General features: G+C 34.5%; 1 protein-coding gene across 7 annotated transcripts in view; it reads left to right on the top strand.

Annotated features, from left to right (window-relative positions):
* Window positions 1-14,448, top strand: part of CCAR1 (cell division cycle and apoptosis regulator 1) — a 46,958-nt gene extending 32,510 nt beyond the window's left edge. For all 7 annotated transcript variants that reach the window (XM_005907314.3, XM_070364857.1, XM_005907315.3 and 4 more), the window contains 9 exons: window positions 1,755-1,946; window positions 3,705-3,944; window positions 4,299-4,410; window positions 9,612-9,691; window positions 10,489-10,635; window positions 11,350-11,470; window positions 11,710-11,895; window positions 12,842-13,047; window positions 13,619-14,448. In XM_005907314.3, coding sequence (XP_005907376.1) covers window positions 1,755-1,946; window positions 3,705-3,944; window positions 4,299-4,410; window positions 9,612-9,691; window positions 10,489-10,635; window positions 11,350-11,470; window positions 11,710-11,895; window positions 12,842-13,047; window positions 13,619-13,678 — 1,344 coding nt within the window. In that variant the 3' untranslated portion in view covers window positions 13,679-14,448. The remainder of the gene's footprint in view (window positions 1-1,754; window positions 1,947-3,704; window positions 3,945-4,298; window positions 4,411-9,611; window positions 9,692-10,488; window positions 10,636-11,349; window positions 11,471-11,709; window positions 11,896-12,841; window positions 13,048-13,618) is intronic.
* The last annotated feature ends 2,946 nt before the right edge of the window (window positions 14,449-17,394 follow it).

Here is a 17,394-nt window from a genome sequence, read left to right as displayed (position 1 = left end):
TGGGTAGTATACTCATTTTCACTATATTGATTCTTCCAATCCCAGAACATGGTATATTTCTCCATCTGTTTGTGTCATTTTGATTTCTTTCATCAGTGTTTTATAGTTTTCTACATATAGGTCTTTTGTTTCTTTAGGTAAGTTTATTCATAAGTATTTTATTCTTTGCATTGAAATGGGATTGTTTCCTTAATTTCTGTTTGTTTTCTCATTGTTAGTGTATAGGAATGCAGGGGATTTCTGTGTATTGATTTTATATCCTGCAACTTTACTATATTCATTGATTAGCTCTAGCAATTTTCTGGTGGAGTCTTTAGGGTTTTCTATGTAGAGGATCATGTCATCTTCTAACAGTGAGAGTTTTATTTCTTTTCCAATGTGGATTCCTTTTATTTCTTTCTTCTCTGATTGCTGTGGCTAGGACTTCCAAAACTGTGTTGAATAGTAGTGGTGAAAGTGGTCACCCTTGTCTTGTTCCTGATTTTAGAGGAAATAAGGCATTACCTGTTGAGTTCATTTGCTTTTTTATTCCTTTACTTTATTCTTAAATTTCTGGAACTCTCTTTTCTGATTGTTCCCTAAATTCTGTCACCTCATTTTCTACTTTTAAATATTTACTCATAAAATAAAATAAAATATTTACTCATGTTGTTCTTTCATATGTTGTAACATTTTCTCTATGTCTTTTAGCACACTTTAAAATAGTCAGTTAAGGTTTTTTTTATCTGTCTTTTGGCCATGTCTTCTGGTCCACTTTCATTGTCTGCCAGAGACGGGATTCTGCTCCTTATTCTCTCACCCCCTTTTTTTTTTTCCAGTAATAACTTTGCATGGAATTTGACCAAAGTACATTTCTGTTGCTAATTTTTATGTGAATGTGGTTTCTCTAAAGTTTGTTAGAAGGAGGTTGCTTCAGATAGCTTTTCTGACTTTATAGAGCTCTATGTTCTGTTATTTTCTTGTTCTGCCAAAAAATATGTGGTGTCTTGCTGAGATTTTATCTGGACCTTTTCCTCCCACGTCTCTATTCTCTCTCTTTTATTCTTGCACTGTTCACTGTTGATTCTGCTCCCAGAAGTTTCTCCTCAGTTTGGCCTGTGCTGAAAGGGTGCCTTGATAAATCAGCTTTGCAAGTGGGCCTAGAATGCCTTGGCCATTTTAGATCTTAACACTGACCCTTTGTACTCACTCACCTTTTCCTAGTTTCAGCTACTATTTTTAAATTTACCTGCTGTGCTTTCCACTGCCTGTTTTATGGTTTTCCTATTCTTAGATTCAGCAGGTAACCTCATTGCTTCCTCTGCTTCCCCTCTACACAGATGTCAGTAACACATAGATGTTTTAGATCTTGTGACTTTTCCCCTCCTACTTGTATATTGGGGTTTGTGGAAATACCTTTGTCATTTCATTTTGTTATGAATATACATGGATTTTGATTTTGGTATCTAGATTATACTGTCTCTTTTTTAAATGTGGGGATTGCCACCATTTTCCCAGAATATCCTGATTTATATGATGGTAATACAGGTTTGTGGTGTCTTTTCCCTCTTTAGAAGGCAGCAGCTTACCCTGGAAAATGAAAAAGAGAATTAGGAGCCGTAAAAGTGGCTATCTTCTTTAGTAAATTTGAACTTCACTCTCTTCTTAGCCCTTAAAGTTGGTATTATCATTGTTAGAAATTCACCCTTTTTCTTTTGGTATGATACATAATGTATGTGGAAGTTTAACCATTATTTAAAATTTCAAATATGTAGGAAGAAGAAAGAAAACGTCAAGAGGAACTGGAACGCCAGCGTCGGGAAAGAAGATATATTTTGCCTGATGAGCCGGCTATCGTTGTACATCCAAACTGGGCTGCAAAAAGTGGCAAGTTTGATTGTAGCATCATGTCTTTGAGTGTACTTTTGGACTACAGATTAGAGGATAATAAAGAACATTCATTTGAGGTAATGTTTTACATTTGAATTGGGGTCCAAATAAGGTTCATATATTTTGATTGGTCAGTATATCTCAAATCTCTTTTGAGGGCCTCCTTCATTGTTTCTGTTTTTAAAATTTTCCTTACAGTGTATTTTTTTATGGGAAAAACAACCAGGTGACATTTCCTACAAACTCAGTTTTGCTGATTGCATTCCTGTGGTATGGTTTAAATGTTTGCCTTCTCTGTTTCCCATAAATTGATACTTGGATCTAAAGTCTCAGTCCGGCAGGTTCAATCATTGTTTTTCTTCGACTGCTTCACAAGTAGTGGTTTGTTTTTTGTTTTTTATCAGGATATCAGGGGTCATATAATACAATAATGTCTAACTACTGCTCTTGGGAATGTAGCAGCACTTTATTATTTACTGTAGAATTTAAAATACCATTTTGTGGGATTGAAACTTTTACATCTGACTGATCTTGGTGTGAGATAAAATAATTGATGTTTATCTTTTCAAGGTGAATCTGTTCCTTTGTATCATTACTCTAGAGCAGCTTTACAACATAATTTGTCATTTTTCAAAATAGTTGAAATGCACTTCTCTTTCTGTGTTAGTGATTGGTTCATTCTTTAAACAAAACGGTGTAAAATATGGCTTTTGTAAATAGCCTATATGAAATTATAATTGTGTACAATTATTGTATCTTATCAACAAATTTCACATTGTTTCATTTGATAAATTATACTGTAAAAATCAGTCATACCTACTTGACCCAGAAGGTCATTCGTTGTCCACCAGATGGTAAGATAAAAGTGATGTTTATAAACAAATAAAGAGGGCTTCTGAGCTTATTAAACATGAAGTGCATTCTTATTCATCTTGATGCAAAGTATGTAACAAATATTAAAGTGTTTACAGTTTTTGAAACACTGAAAATTCCAGTAAATCAGTGTCCTTAAACATCATATGTTATATGATTTTATTTTTATTACCAGTTGCCATAAATGTAACTCTTAATAGTGCCTCTCCTGCAGTAGTCATTAAAAAATAAATTAATGAAAAAAATAGTCTTTGATATCTCTACTTATAATGTATACACTATATATCTAAAGGATGCTGTAAGAGGATCTCAAATTAATGCCATACAGTGGAAAACACTGATTTGAGAAACAGACATCTGCTAGCAAAATGTTGCTTTATTTTTTTCCTCTCCATCTAACATATCCCCTTAATTTCCTTTTAATCTAACATTAGAATGTAAGTCATTTTTGTATGTGAATTTAACATTAGTTTTCAAATGTCACTTGATCAGAAAGGCCATCTCCGGCTGGACTCTTATTACTCTCTATGCTCTTACCCTGCTTGTTTTTATTATAATTTGATACTGATTTTATTATTTCATACTTTGTCCCCCTAGATTAGTTATCTTATGAGAGTTAGGATTTTTATCTGCTTTCTTCACTTCTGTATTCACATTGCTAAAGAACAGTCCTGATACATCGTAGGCATTTCATAAAAACTTGTAGAGTACATCTTGTTGATACACATGATAAAGTCATGCAATTATTTTTTTATACTATTTGGTCAAAAGTACACTAAACACAGTATTTATATCTTCAGAAGAGTTTTTGAGGATTTTGAGGCTTCTTGGCATCATCAACATTAATTATTTATTGTTAGCGCCCATTAGTTCTTGGATGTGATAAGTCATCGTATGATAAATTACTGATTTGCTGGATTTGTTCACTAAGTTGGCTGGGTTACTGTTTTGTCTTTTTATAGGTTTCATTATTTGCAGAGCTTTTCAATGAAATGCTTCAAAGAGATTTTGGTGTCAGAATATACAAATCATTATTGTCTCTTCCTGAGAAAGAGGATAAAAAAGAAAAGGAAAAGAAAAGCAAAAAAGATGAGAGAAAAGATAAAAAAGAAGAAAGAGATGATGAAACTGATGAACCAAAACCCAAACGGAGAAAATCAGGCGATGATAAAGATAAAAAAGAAGATAGGGATGAAAGGAAGGTCTGTAATTATTTGTATGACCAGCAATTGATTTAGTTTTCTAATTAGTCTTCTGTAGTGTAACATAGAACAATAAATTTCATCAGAATAATGAAATATAAAAGTCAAACTAAAAAGTTTTAGTGTATTATTAGAAATTTAAGTCTTTTGAATTAAGCCTACATAAGCATATATAACTAGTTTTGTTTATTCTATTTTTAAGTCTAAGGTATATAGCATGATGGCTTATTTATGTATGTTGTGAATGATAAAAGTACATTATTATAAGATATTTATAATATACTATTTCAAGTAAATTTGGTGAATTTAGTTATTTTGAGATCCTGCTTAATTTTAAGACATTTTAAATTACAGAAAGAAGATAAAAGAAAAGATGATTCTAAAGATGATGATGAAACTGAAGAGGATAATAATCAAGATGAATATGATCCAATGGAAGCAGAAGAAGCTGAGGATGAAGAAGATGGTACGATTCACTTATTTCCCCTTAGGGTGAAAACTACAATTTTTGTTTGGTGACTTCATATCACTGAAATGCATGATTATGGTAATTTTTAGAATAGGAAAGGTAAAATATTCTCTGGTGAGAGTATGTTATATTAAGTACTGTTAATATATTAACTACTATTTTAGTAATTTTTAGGTGAGAGGATTGTTTTAAGAAATGTTTAGTTTTGACTGTCATATGTTCCACATATAATTAATGCTTATTCACCTTGAGTAAAATTTTCCCTAAAAACTGTATTAAAGTGTGTCATGAAAAGGTTATAATCTTCCTTAGAAAACTAACTCTGCTGCTGCTGCTAAGTCTCTTCAGTCATGTCTGACTCTGTGCGACCCCATAGATGGCAGCCCATGAGGCTCCCCTGTCCCTGGGATTCTCCAGGCAAGAACACTGGAGTGGGTTTGCCATTTCCTTCTCCAATGCATGAAAGGGAAAAGTGAAAGTGAAATCGCTCAGTCGTGTCCAACTCTTAGCGACCCCATGGACTACAGCCCACCAGGCCCTCCGTCCATGGGATTTTCCAGGCAAGAGTACTTGAGTGGGGTGCCATTGCCTTCTCTGAAAACTAACTCTAGTATTTTTTTAAATTATGAAGGCTATCATCTAAGCAAAAGAGTATATCTCACATTCAGATTGAGTTTAAAGACTAATAAGAAACACTTGCATATCTATTATCCAGGTTTTAAATAATAGACTTTCACTGGTAGTAATGAAACTCAAAAGGCTTTATAGTAGATGTCTTGACTAATCATATATGCCAGTTCTATAGTACATATGGAGTACCACTGATTATTGGTTTCAATGTAGATTTGCGGCGTTTAAAAAAAAAATTTTTTTTTCTCAAATGAGAAAATCATTACGTTTTCTTTGTAATACCTATCTCTGAGAATTATTACTACTTAAGGTATTTTTGGTTTGCCTCTCTATTTTTTTTTTTTTAGCCTAGCATTTTAATTTTCTTCTAATTGGTGAAAATATTCAAACATACAAGAAGCTGAAAGAATGGAACACAAAAGAAGTTGAACAGCTTATACCCAACAGTTGATTCATTAGTTAATATTTTATCTTATTTATATTGTCTTTGTGTTTGTATGTGTTTCTGATTCATTTGAAAGTAGAAATTCTTCAAGTTGCCTAAGAAAAGACATTCAACTCAGTAGCAGTGATATGATATACATATATCACTGTTTCTTTTATCTTCATTACCTGCTTTGCTCAATGAAGATGAACCCTTTTTACAATCCCATTTTTTTCTCCCCCATTCTCCCAGTATTGTTTTAATCACTGCTTTACTTAAATCACTGAACATTGTTCTCATTTTCTTTTGTGTCAGAATGTCCTGGCTCTCTTTAGTTGTTTTCTTTATTCCTTTTCTGCTGTGTAACTCCCTTAGTGGTGTTCTTTTCCATTCTCCTGACTTAAAATACTATCTACCTGTATTGATAGTTCTCAAATTTATATCTCAAATCAGGCTTCTCTTATTCTTCCATATCAACTGCCTATTTGTCATCTCCACTTACCTGACATTTCAAAATAAACATGTCTTAATCCTGAACTTCTGCTTTTCCTCTTCACCATATGAAAACAAACAAATCCTCTGACCTCTGACTCTTGATGGCTGTCTCATCCTTATAGTTGATTAAGCTAAAATCTAGGAGTCATCCTTGTTTTTTTTTTGGTCATATTCCATTTCCATACTATCAGGAGGTCATATTGCCTCTGTCTTCAAAATATACCCAGAATCAGACCATTTGTCACCAACTTTATAGACTTCCTTGATGAATCAGATGGTAAAGAATCCCATCTGCAGTGCAGGAGGCCTGGGTTTGATCCCTGAATTGGGAAGATCCCCTGGAGAAGGGAAAGGCCACCCTACCCACTCCAGTATTCTTGCCTGGAGAACTCCGTGGACAGAGGAGCCTAGCGGGCTACAGTCACTGGGGTCACAGTCGTACATGACTGAGTAACTAACATTGTCAGTTTCACTTCTGTTTTTTTCACTGGTGTAGCCCTAAGGCAGCCCATACCTAGATTATTTTAATAGCCCCCTATCTGGTTTCCCTCCCTATACCCTTCCTCTAAAGTCTCTTTTCAGTACAGTTGCTAGAATAACTTATGTAAAACAATAGGGAGTTATTTAAATGCATTTTGACATAGACATGCAGTTAAATTCTGTGTAGTCATTGAAAAAGTAGGTAGGGGATAGTGATGTGGAAAAGATTACCAGATAGTTTTTATACGCAGCATGTTCTAAGATTTGAGCAGTGATTACTTGGAATTTTAAAAAATGTTTTAAAATTAGGTTTCTGGAGAGATGGTTACGAAAGTGACACCTTTCAAGTTAAACACTCAAAATGGGTCATGTCTGTAAAATGTGAACAAATGAAAGTGAATACTTAACCATTTCATAATTGAGGAAACTGCAGCTCTTAGCAGTAAATTAATTTATCCATGGTAATAAAACAAGCAATTGAACCACTCTGTACTTTGTATGAAATAATTAGGTTTAAAACACATAGTCTTAAAAAAAAAAAAAAAAAACACACATAGTCTTTCTCTTTTTTAATACTGCTTATTACTGTTCTTGGAGAAGGCAATGGCACCCCACTCCAGTACGCTTGCCTGGAAAATCCCATGGACAGAGGAGCCTGGTGCGGTCCATGCGATCACTAAGAGTTGGACATGACTGAGCGACTACACTTTCACTTTTCCCTTTCATGCATCGGAGAAGGAAATGGCAACCCACTCCAGTGTTCTTGCCTGGAGAATCCCAAAGACGGGGGAGCCTGGTGGGCTGCTGTCTGTGGGATCACACAGAGTTGGACACGACTGAAGCGACTTAGCAATTGCTGTTCTAAGATATATATCACAAACTCACTCATTTTAAATGTATGTAATTTAGTTTAATAATTTAACAATATAATAATTTCTAGTAACTTTATAGAATTGGAAACCATCACCACAATCCAGTAGTTTTAGAACATTTGTCTGTTTCCCTTTATTTATTTAAGATTTCTTCATTTATTTTTCATTTGTTTTTTGGCTGTGGTGTGTTTTTATTGCTACGCATGGGCTTTGTCTAGTGGTGAGCAGTGTGCGGTTGTATCGCGGTGGCTTCTCTTGTGGAGCACAGGGTCTCTGCACACAGGCTTTGGTAGTTGCAGTGTGTCAGGTTAGTAGTTGTGGCTCACAGGCCTAATTGCTCCACAGAACATGGGGTCTTCCCTGAACCAGGGATTGAACCAGTGTCCCTGTATTGCAAGGCGGATTCTTAACCACTAGACCACCAGAAAAGCCCACTGTTTTCTTTTTTTTTTAATAACACCTTAAGATGTAATTTATATATCAATCATTTCACCCACTTATAAACATGCAACTCACTGGTTTTTGATATATACACAATTTTAGACAACATTTTGTATAAATATAATCATGCAGTATGTGGGGGTTTTTTTTGGTGACGGGCTTCTTTTCACTTAGCATAATGTTATCAAGGTTCATGTGTGTTTTCGCATGTGTATTCTATTTAATACAAAGATTTTTCTACATTGTTACTGTTTGCATACAACTTCTCACTTAAGACAGTCCTTCCCAGAGTGTTCCAAAATATTAACTGGTATTAAGGTTACTAAAATATTCTAGGGTCAAATAAATTTGGGAAACTTGGGCTAAAAGTAAAGGTTAACACGTTTTACTATAGAATTTCTTAGCTGCTTATTTATATTGTGAATGTTCAAGAAGGGAATATAGTGTGAATTATTTATGAATATAAGCTCTGTAGTATCTTAAGGACTAATCAACTTCTTGTGTTTACTGTATCTTGTATTTTACCAACAAACCCTTTGTTACTCTGGGCTTTCTGATGGAGATCCATTTGAAAGATCCAGAAACCTCTAGAACTAAAATTTTCTTTTAAAATTGTTGATCATTAAATATCTGCAAAAAAATCCCCTCTAATTTAGAAGGCTAAATCTAAGATGAAAGAGTTGGCTGGGTTAGTTTCTTCTGAGGGCTGTGAGGAAAGGTTCTATTCTAGGCAACTTTGATCAGCTTCTAGATGGCTATCTTTTCCCCATATTCTCATATATTGTCTTCTGTCTGCATGTGTCTGCATACAAATTTCTCCTTTCTTTAGGAACACCAGTCATTGAGTTAGAGCCCTCTCTGATAATCTCATTTTGATTATCTCTGCATAGACCATTTTTCCAAATAAGGAAAAATTCTGAAGTATTAGGGGCTTAGGACTTCAACTAGGCATTTTAGGAGGTAAGGACTGAATCCATAAGCAGATTTATTGTTTAATATTAGCTGAATTTCAAGGTGGTAATGGTATTTACCTGAGGGTGGTGGCCAAGGTCTTCAAAAACTGGGTAGCCTATGGATAGGTAAGAGAAAGGAGTTTACTTTTTTGTCAGTTTTCTGTTTATTTATTTATTAAGAATAATTTATCCAATTTCCTGGGCTTCCATGGTAGCTCAGATGGTAAAGAATCTGCCTGCAGTGTGGAGACCAGATTTGATCCCTAGGTAAGGAAGATCCCCTGAAGAAGGAAGGGAATTGCAACCCTCTCCAGTGTTTTTGCCTGGAGAATTCCATGGACAGAGGAGCCTGGCAGGCTACATCCATGGGGTTGCAAAGAGTTGGATACAACTGAGCTTTAACTTTCACCTGATTTCCTATCTTTTATTATGCAAATCTGGATATTAACATTGTTAGGTCTTCTTAATTATGAAAAAACGTTTCAATTCTCACATACACTTTTATTCTGCAATAATGCATCTGCAGTTAGAATTCCTATATTGGTGTTTCTCCTTTAAGAAAATATACTTGCTCTTTTTTAAAAAAAATTTTAAGTTTCAATCTTTTTGTATTAAATACATTCATTTTTGGAAACTAAATCCCCCCAATACTTATTGAATTAAGTCCTTGTATTTAAATCAGTAAAATCCACTTTCTTCTTCCCTCTGGTCTCCTTATAAGTTTCTTCCTGTTCAGGGCTATAATTGTTTCTTATAAAATCCAAACTATTTTTATTTATATATTTCTTTGCTGTTGTATCTTATGAAAACTGATCATTAATAGAAAAGTATTTTCAATCTGTGTGATAGTTGGAAATTTATCTACTAAATGAGTCTTTTGCTCCTGTTGTATTTACTGTATAGATCGAGATGAGGAAGAAAACAAACGAGATGACAAAAGAGATATTAATAGGTACTGCAAGGAGAGGCCCTCTAAAGATAAGGTATGTATTAAATACTGAAGTGTGTTTGACATACATTATTGGTTTCTTATGTACAACACAACGATTTCCATTTTTTACATAAAACATACTTATTACTAAATGTAACACAGTGATGAACTTTATTGATGCTTGTATATCTTTATAGTACCACTCAGCAGAATTCAGTCAGTTGTATTTTGGTATTCAGTTTAGTTGCTCAGTTGTGTCTGACTTTTGCAACCCCCTGAACCGCAGCACACCAGGTCTCCCTGTCCATCACCAACTCCCGGAATTTACCCAAACTCATGTTCATTAAGTCAATGATGCCATCCAACCATCTCATCCTCTGTTGTCCCCTTCTGCTCCTGCCCTCAATCTTTCCCAGCATCAGGGTCTTTTTAAATGAGAAAAGATATGTCAGATAATCAGTGGGCTTCCTAAGTGGTCAGTGGTAAAAAATCTGCCTGCCAATGCAGGAGATGTGGGTTGGATCCCTGGGTTGGGAAGATTCCCTGGAGAAGGAAATGGCAGCCCATTCCAGTATTCTTGCCTGGAAAATCCCATGGACAGAGGAGACTGGTGGGTTATGGTTCTTGGGATCGCAAAAAAGTCACAACTTGGCGAGTAAACAGCAACAACAGATAATCAATATGTTTTATTTATTTCTTCATACACGTAACTAGATCAACTCAGTTTAGCTAAGATGAGACAAAGGTCTTTTCATATTTTTGTATATTATGGACAATGACTTAATAAGTCAAATTTTGTCACTTTTCAGGGGTTAAAATTATGTACTATATTTTCTGCATTTTCTTTAGGAAAAAGAGAAGACTCAGATGATCACAATTAACAGAGATCTATTAATGGCATTTGTTTACTTTGATCAAAGCCATTGTGGTTACCTTCTTGAAAAGGATTTGGAAGAAATATTTTATACTCTTGGACTACATCTTTCTCGGGCTCAGGTAATCTATCTTAAAATATTTGAAATGAAAAGCATTTTTAAATAACTCTCTTTTTAGTATCTTTGACTTTTTGAAATATAAATGCAAATACAGGCTCATAATAATACAGTATTGAAATAACATGTAAGCAGTTAAAAGTCTCCTCTCTGTCTAATTCTATGCCTTTGGCCTAGTATATAAACTTCTAGATCTTTTTTAAGCAACTCATATGTGTTTATATATGATAGTTCCAGTTTTATAAACAATACATGAAATCATTCTGGTGATATCTGAGACTTTTTTTCATTTAATAATGTATCATCAGCATTCTGCCATGAAAATAGAGACCCATTTTGTTCTTTTTATTACTGCATAGTATTCCATGGTATAGGTGTGCCTTTTATTGCCTTAACTAGGCCCCAGTTGCTGAACGGCTCTCATTTTTTAGAACCACAGGCTATGCTGTAATATGTGTGTTTGTACATAAACTTTAATGTATGTGTTAGCGTTTCTTTCAGTGTTGCTTTTTTTTTTTTAGAAAATTTTTTTCAAGTGATAATTTGAAATTTAGGTTTCTAGAGAAGACAGTTAAAAACGTAAGTGCTCAAATTGAATTTTAGTGGATACCTGAGAAATGGTATTAATGTTCATCATATGTGAAAATTAGAACATAGTTCAAGGAGAATCAAAAACTTATTTTCATCTTTTAAATATGGTTACTTTCTTGCATAACAGGTAAAGAAGCTTCTTAATAAAGTAGTACTCCGTGAATCTTGCTTTTACCGGAAATTAACAGACACCTCAAAAGATGAAGAAAACCATGAAGAATCTGAAGCTTTGCAGGAAGATATGCTAGGTTTGAGTATATTACTTTAAGATCATGCCATTTTATAACTGTATTATTAATTTAAAAAGAAAATAACATAATAAACTATGGTATCTTTTTTTTTTTTTAAGTATGGTATCTTTTAGGGATTTCTTGGAGGTCCAATGGTTGGCACTTCATGCTTCCACTGCAGGGGTTACGGTTTCAATCCCTTGTCAGAGAACTGTGACCCCACATGCTGTAAAATAAAAGTATCTTTTATATTATAGGAAACAGATTGTTACTTCCAACACCAGTAGTAAAACAGGAGTCAAAAGACGTAGAAGAAAATGTTGGCCTTATTGTGTACAACGGTGCAATGGTTGATGTAGGAAGCCTCTTGCAAAAATTGGAAAAGAGTGAAAAAGTACGAGCTGAAGTGGAACAAAAGCTGCAGTTACTAGAAGAAAAGACAGGTAAGGGAAAGCATTGGTATGTTGGTACTTTTAACACTCTACTGGGGTATATATGTGGGCACACATATATGCACACCTGTACACATGCATATCCATCCATACTTTATAGTGTAGATACATAATGTAACTTTACATTTGACTATTTCTGTTAAAGGTTGTAAAATTGCTTAGCATAATAATGAGAATTAATCTTAGATCTTCATGTGTATTCTCAGGTTTGATTGTTCTGTTGTATCCTTTAATTCCTCCCGTAGTTCTGCTTAGTTTTCACCACTTCCTGCTACTTTTTCTAGTCTGTGCAATCATCTAAAAAATGGAACTTGGTTTTAGAAGTAATACTTAGGTAAAGCTTAATTTAACTGAGTATTGTAAGTCTTCATGTGGAGAGTTGACTCATTGGAAAAGGCTGATGCTGGGAGGGATTGGGGGCAGGAGGAGAAGGGGACAACAGAGGATGAGATGGCTGGATGGCATCACCAACTCGATGAACATGAGTTGGGGTTAACTCTGGGAGTTGGTGATAGACAGGGAAGCCTGGCATGAGCAACTGAACTGAACTGATTGTGAGTGAAAGTGAAAGTCACTCAGTCATGTCTCACTCTTTGTGACCCATGGATTATACAGTCCATGGAATTCTCCAGGTAAGAATACTGGAGTGTGTAGCCATTCCTTTCACCAGGGGATCTTCCCAACCCAGGGATTGAACCCAGGTCTCCTACATTGTAGCCGGATTCTTTACAAAGAAGCATTGCATTGTGCTATGCTATTGAAATTGACACTTATGGCCAGTTTAAGGAATTATATACGCTTATTAAGTCTAATCATACACTTATTATTATTTAAGTCTTCTGACTTTAAATATTTTTAACCTCAAGGTTAAATTGGAAATATTAAGTGGTAAGATGGTGAATTTTGAACTTGATTTCTTTTTTTTTTTTTTTGACAGATAAAGATGAAAAAACCATATTAAATTTGGAGATTTCTAACAAAAACCTTTCTGGTGAACTTAGAGAAGTTAAAAAGGACCTTAGTCAGTTACAAGAAAACTTAAAGATTTCAGAAAACATGAATTTGCAATTTGAAAACCAACTGAATAAGACAATCAGAAACTTATCCACAGTAATGGATGAAATCCACACTGTTCTTAAGAAGGTTAGCTATTGTTTACCTTCAACATTTTCATAGTTTATTCTTTTTCAGAAAAGCCTATCTCTGGAAAATTTAATATTATTAAGCTCTTAGTGGCTTTTCTAACAGAAACTAGTGGTAGTATTCTGTCCTTTTCTCCAAAGATAGTATTTTCCTAGAGCTTACTTCAGATGTCAACATGATTTATGTTTGCAGACTTCTTTATAAACAAGATTTACTAATCTAGTAACTTAGTGCCGTTGTAAACTAACTTTAGTAATTGAGAGACCTTCTTTAGCCTGGGTCTCCCTCAGAGAACAAGGGGGGAAAAAGTCTCCACTTCAAGGACTGTATTATTGTTAGTAATGTATTCCTGAGAACCTCTGATTTCTTAGGACTTATATGGCTTTCTCAAATACTAAAAGTCATTCTGCACAGAACTGCGAGATTTCTTTCAAATAGTTCCCCAAGGGTTCATTTTTCCATAGATGGTGAAATGGGCTATCTGGAGTATCTCTGTTTATTGATGGTATTTTTTTAAAGTTACATCTAAGAGAACCTAATAAAATATACTTTTTCTTTGTATATTTTATAGGATAATGGGAAGAATGAAGATAAAGATCAGAAATCTAAGGAGAATGGTGCAAATGTATGATAAAATACATGTAGTGACAAAGAATGGTGATGAATAATGTAATATATAAAATCATGATACTAGAATGAAAGTGATGCACGTTTGATCCTAGTAGTATAAATATCTGTCAGTTCAAATGATGTATAAAGTTTTATGAATGTGAGTCTTTGTTTTTGAAAATTGCTTGTAATTCCTGGCATCCAAATTATTAAACACTCCTTGAGTGAGATAATTTTGCATTGCAAAATGTTTTAGGATGAACTTTGTTATAGTTTTAACCCCAATAAAGTTCATCAGTTTAATTGACAATAGTATTTAATTACAGATGTCATTTATTAAAAACCTGGAAAGTTGTGATTTTATTTATAACATTATCATTACTAGTTTTTACGAAAGATACTAGCCTTTTAAAACCTCAATATAAGTCAGAAAATAGCGTGGTGCTTCAATTTTGCAAGTTTTTTGGAGCACGCTTTTTTTTTTTTACTTGTTCTAAAATCCTAACTAGACTGTAAAAACATTTATTAAAAATTTAATTCATCCAAAAGACAGTACATTGAAAACTGAGAAAATAATAATTATGTTATTATATATGTTAGGCTTTACATAAAACATAGTTTTGATGTTAATGTTAACTGTTTTAGTTTCCCAGAATAGCATGTATATTACTTTTAATTTTGAGGTTTTTTTTTTTTAATGCAGTATATGTCACATGTACAATTTAGTATCGAGCCAGTGGATGTCAGTATGATACCTTAAGTCTTATTTAATTAAAAATATTATTTTTATTAGTCTGTGTACCTCCTTCAGAATTTTAGATACATAAGAGTTTATTAACTAATTCAGTGAAAAGGTAGGAAATGTGATACACTCTAAAGCAATGGTACTCAACAGGGGGTTAATTTGCCCCCAAAAGACATTTAGCTATGTCTGGAGACATTTGTACCTGGCCCAGCTGGGTGAGTGCTACTGGCATCTACTTGTTAGAGGCCAAGAACTTTGATAAATATCCTACTTTGCATATCCTGCCTGCCACTGCTGCCCGCCCCACCCCAGCAAAGACTATGCAGCCCAAAATGTCAGTAGTTGAAAAAAACTTAGGTCTAAAGGAATGTAGGGATAAATTCTGGTCTTTTGCTTGGGAGAGGGCATGCCATACAGTGTGTGGGATCTTAGTTTTCCTGAACAGGGATCAAACCCTTTGCCCCTGCATTGGGAGTACAGAGTCTTAACTCCTGGACTGTCAGGGAAGTCCCAAAATGACATGTCTTTGAAGTAACACTAAAAGCTGAATTGCAGCTTTAGCAAATAATCAGTTTATTTGTATATGAATAACCGTTCCTGGAATGTTTCACTGGCATAGAAATATATACTAGAGTTTTTATGTTTTTTTTGCTAGAATGATGATTTGGTGTTCCTACAGTTTAATATGAGAATGTAAGTACCTTGTTACACACATATTAAGCTAAGTGTAATCCACATAGCTCTCACTAAGAAATAGATTAAAATACCTGAAGTTCTTTCAAACTAATTTTTTTTTAACCATATATTACTCTTTCCTCTCTTAATGGTTGGTTGAACTTCTGTGAAGTTGAACCACTGATTGATCTGTAACTGTACAGTTATTCTATAAGTGGTTCTGTTTCTTTACAGTAAGATTAATCATTATAGAATAGAAAGTTTTTCTCAGGTGGAAATCTTGGAGATAATTTTTAACTAAAAGACAGTGAAGAATATAGTTCTTTAATACAGTATGATTTTGAAAGAAAAATCATAAAGTCTGTTTATCAGAGATAGTTAATTGAAAATAATAATGGAAGAATGGAGAAAAAACTATAAATCTTTGCATTATATTATTGCTTAAAGGTAAACTGGAAGTGGAAAGTGAGAAATTGTCTAGTGAAAATGAGGTAAAGGGAACTTGTTTCTGTCTTTCTAAACTCTTGTGGGTTTTTGATCAGAGGGAGACATGCAATCTATTCTTAAATTCTACCAACCAACATTGACCAAGCCAAAAAAATTAATCAGGTAACAAAATAAGTCTGTGATAACATTTAATTTTGTTTTTCCATCTTTTTTATGTTCTGGATACCTGTTTTTGCATTTGTAATGCTTGGTTCAGTCATTTTAAGACACTAAGATTTTAATATTTTTTTCTGAATTTCCCTACGTCCTAGAAATTACTCCTCAAAATGTAATAGCACAAAAAATCCTTTAAAGATAATTATAGCAATAGTTAGATTTTATACACTTCTCACTCCCATAAGAAACATGTAAAGACCCTGAACTGGGTAGGCTGGAGTAGGTGGGACAGATTAGCTGATGCCCTTTTCATGTGCCCATGCTGTGTACCCTAAGGGCTTCTCTGTAGCATTTCACCTGTTACCATACATCTGCACCTCACCCCTTGTACAAGTATATGACTTGCAGAGAACAATTCATCAGTTGTGTACCCCTGAGCAAATCATCCTCTCTTAAAACCACAAGAGTGGCCAGGATATAGAGTTGTACCTTTGCTAAGGGACCAAGCTTTAGGGACTTTGGTCAAAAGTAGACTCAGGAGGAAAGACATTTGAAGATGCTTTTACATTTCTGGTAAATCTTAGGATCCGTTTTCAGCACCATTGAAGACGTGAACTTTTACACAGGAGCAAAGAACATGACAATCCGAAGAGTCTTACCTCTCGGGTACCTTGCCTGTGCTTCAGGTGAGAGGAAAATATTGCGTGCCTTTGTTTTATGAGCCACAGGTTCTTAGCTGAGAAAAGGAGGAAAAACAGGAATTTCTGCCACAGTGACAATTGTGTTGTGCTGTAATCCAGAGGCAGTCACTTCTTTTCTGGTCAGAAAAGCAGCATTTGTTTAGAGAACAAAATAAAAAGTTTGGAAATTTCTAATTTTCTGCTAAAGGAAGACATTTGAAATACATTAAAACATGGATGAGTTTGCTTATTAAAATATGGGTGAAATTTATTGTAACTGTATTAGGGAATTTACCTGTGGATATCTGTTCTCACAGGCATTAAAGAATTTGGTGGAAAAAGATAATGTTAATTGTACGTAGCAAATAATAAAGACATTTTGTTTAGATACCTAAGTAGAACAGCTGACAAGTCCAGCAGAAAAGCTGTATCTTCAGTGGTTGGAAGAGACCAGGCTAACCTTAGTGAGTTTTCTCTCATCCAGGTGATAATTGACCCTTGAGAGGCTACTGAGAGCCTGAATTGTCTTAGCTGCTTAGATCTGTAAGTGGTGACTAGAATTCATCAGAAATATTACTGTGGAAACTATAGGGTTTGACATAATACTGAAGGGCTTTCAGAACATTGTGCTAGTCATATTAATAGTGTAGAAGGGGCACTTGTTCCTGCTTCCTCCTATATGGCCCTTCTAGCCCAGCATACACTTAAACACATTAGACCTTTGCAAGTCCACAAGTTAATGCTGGGATGGCATTGAATGAATCTTTTTGTGGGTCTGAGATAGCCTGAAGTTGTAATGGTTTCATTGATAGAAGCCATGTAGGTTTGTTCCCAGTGATGTGAAGTCAAAGTAGGTACAAAAAATAAGTCTTGATTTTAGGCAATGGATTGAAGTGAGCATGGTAACTAGAGGCACCAAAAAAGGCCCCTTCCTAGGACATGTGGTGGGCAGCAAACTTCACAGTGTAATTGAACTGCAGTTGCTGTGTCTGTGGGTTCTAGGAAAGAAAGTTGTTCCACTATAGTTTTGTATGT

This window comes from Bos mutus, chromosome 28, assembly GCF_027580195.1.
Source record: "Bos mutus isolate GX-2022 chromosome 28, NWIPB_WYAK_1.1, whole genome shotgun sequence".
Taxonomy (NCBI): Eukaryota; Metazoa; Chordata; class Mammalia; order Artiodactyla; family Bovidae; genus Bos; species Bos mutus.
Note: the sequence above shows the minus strand (reverse complement) of the source record. Positions and strands in the feature narration are given on the sequence as shown.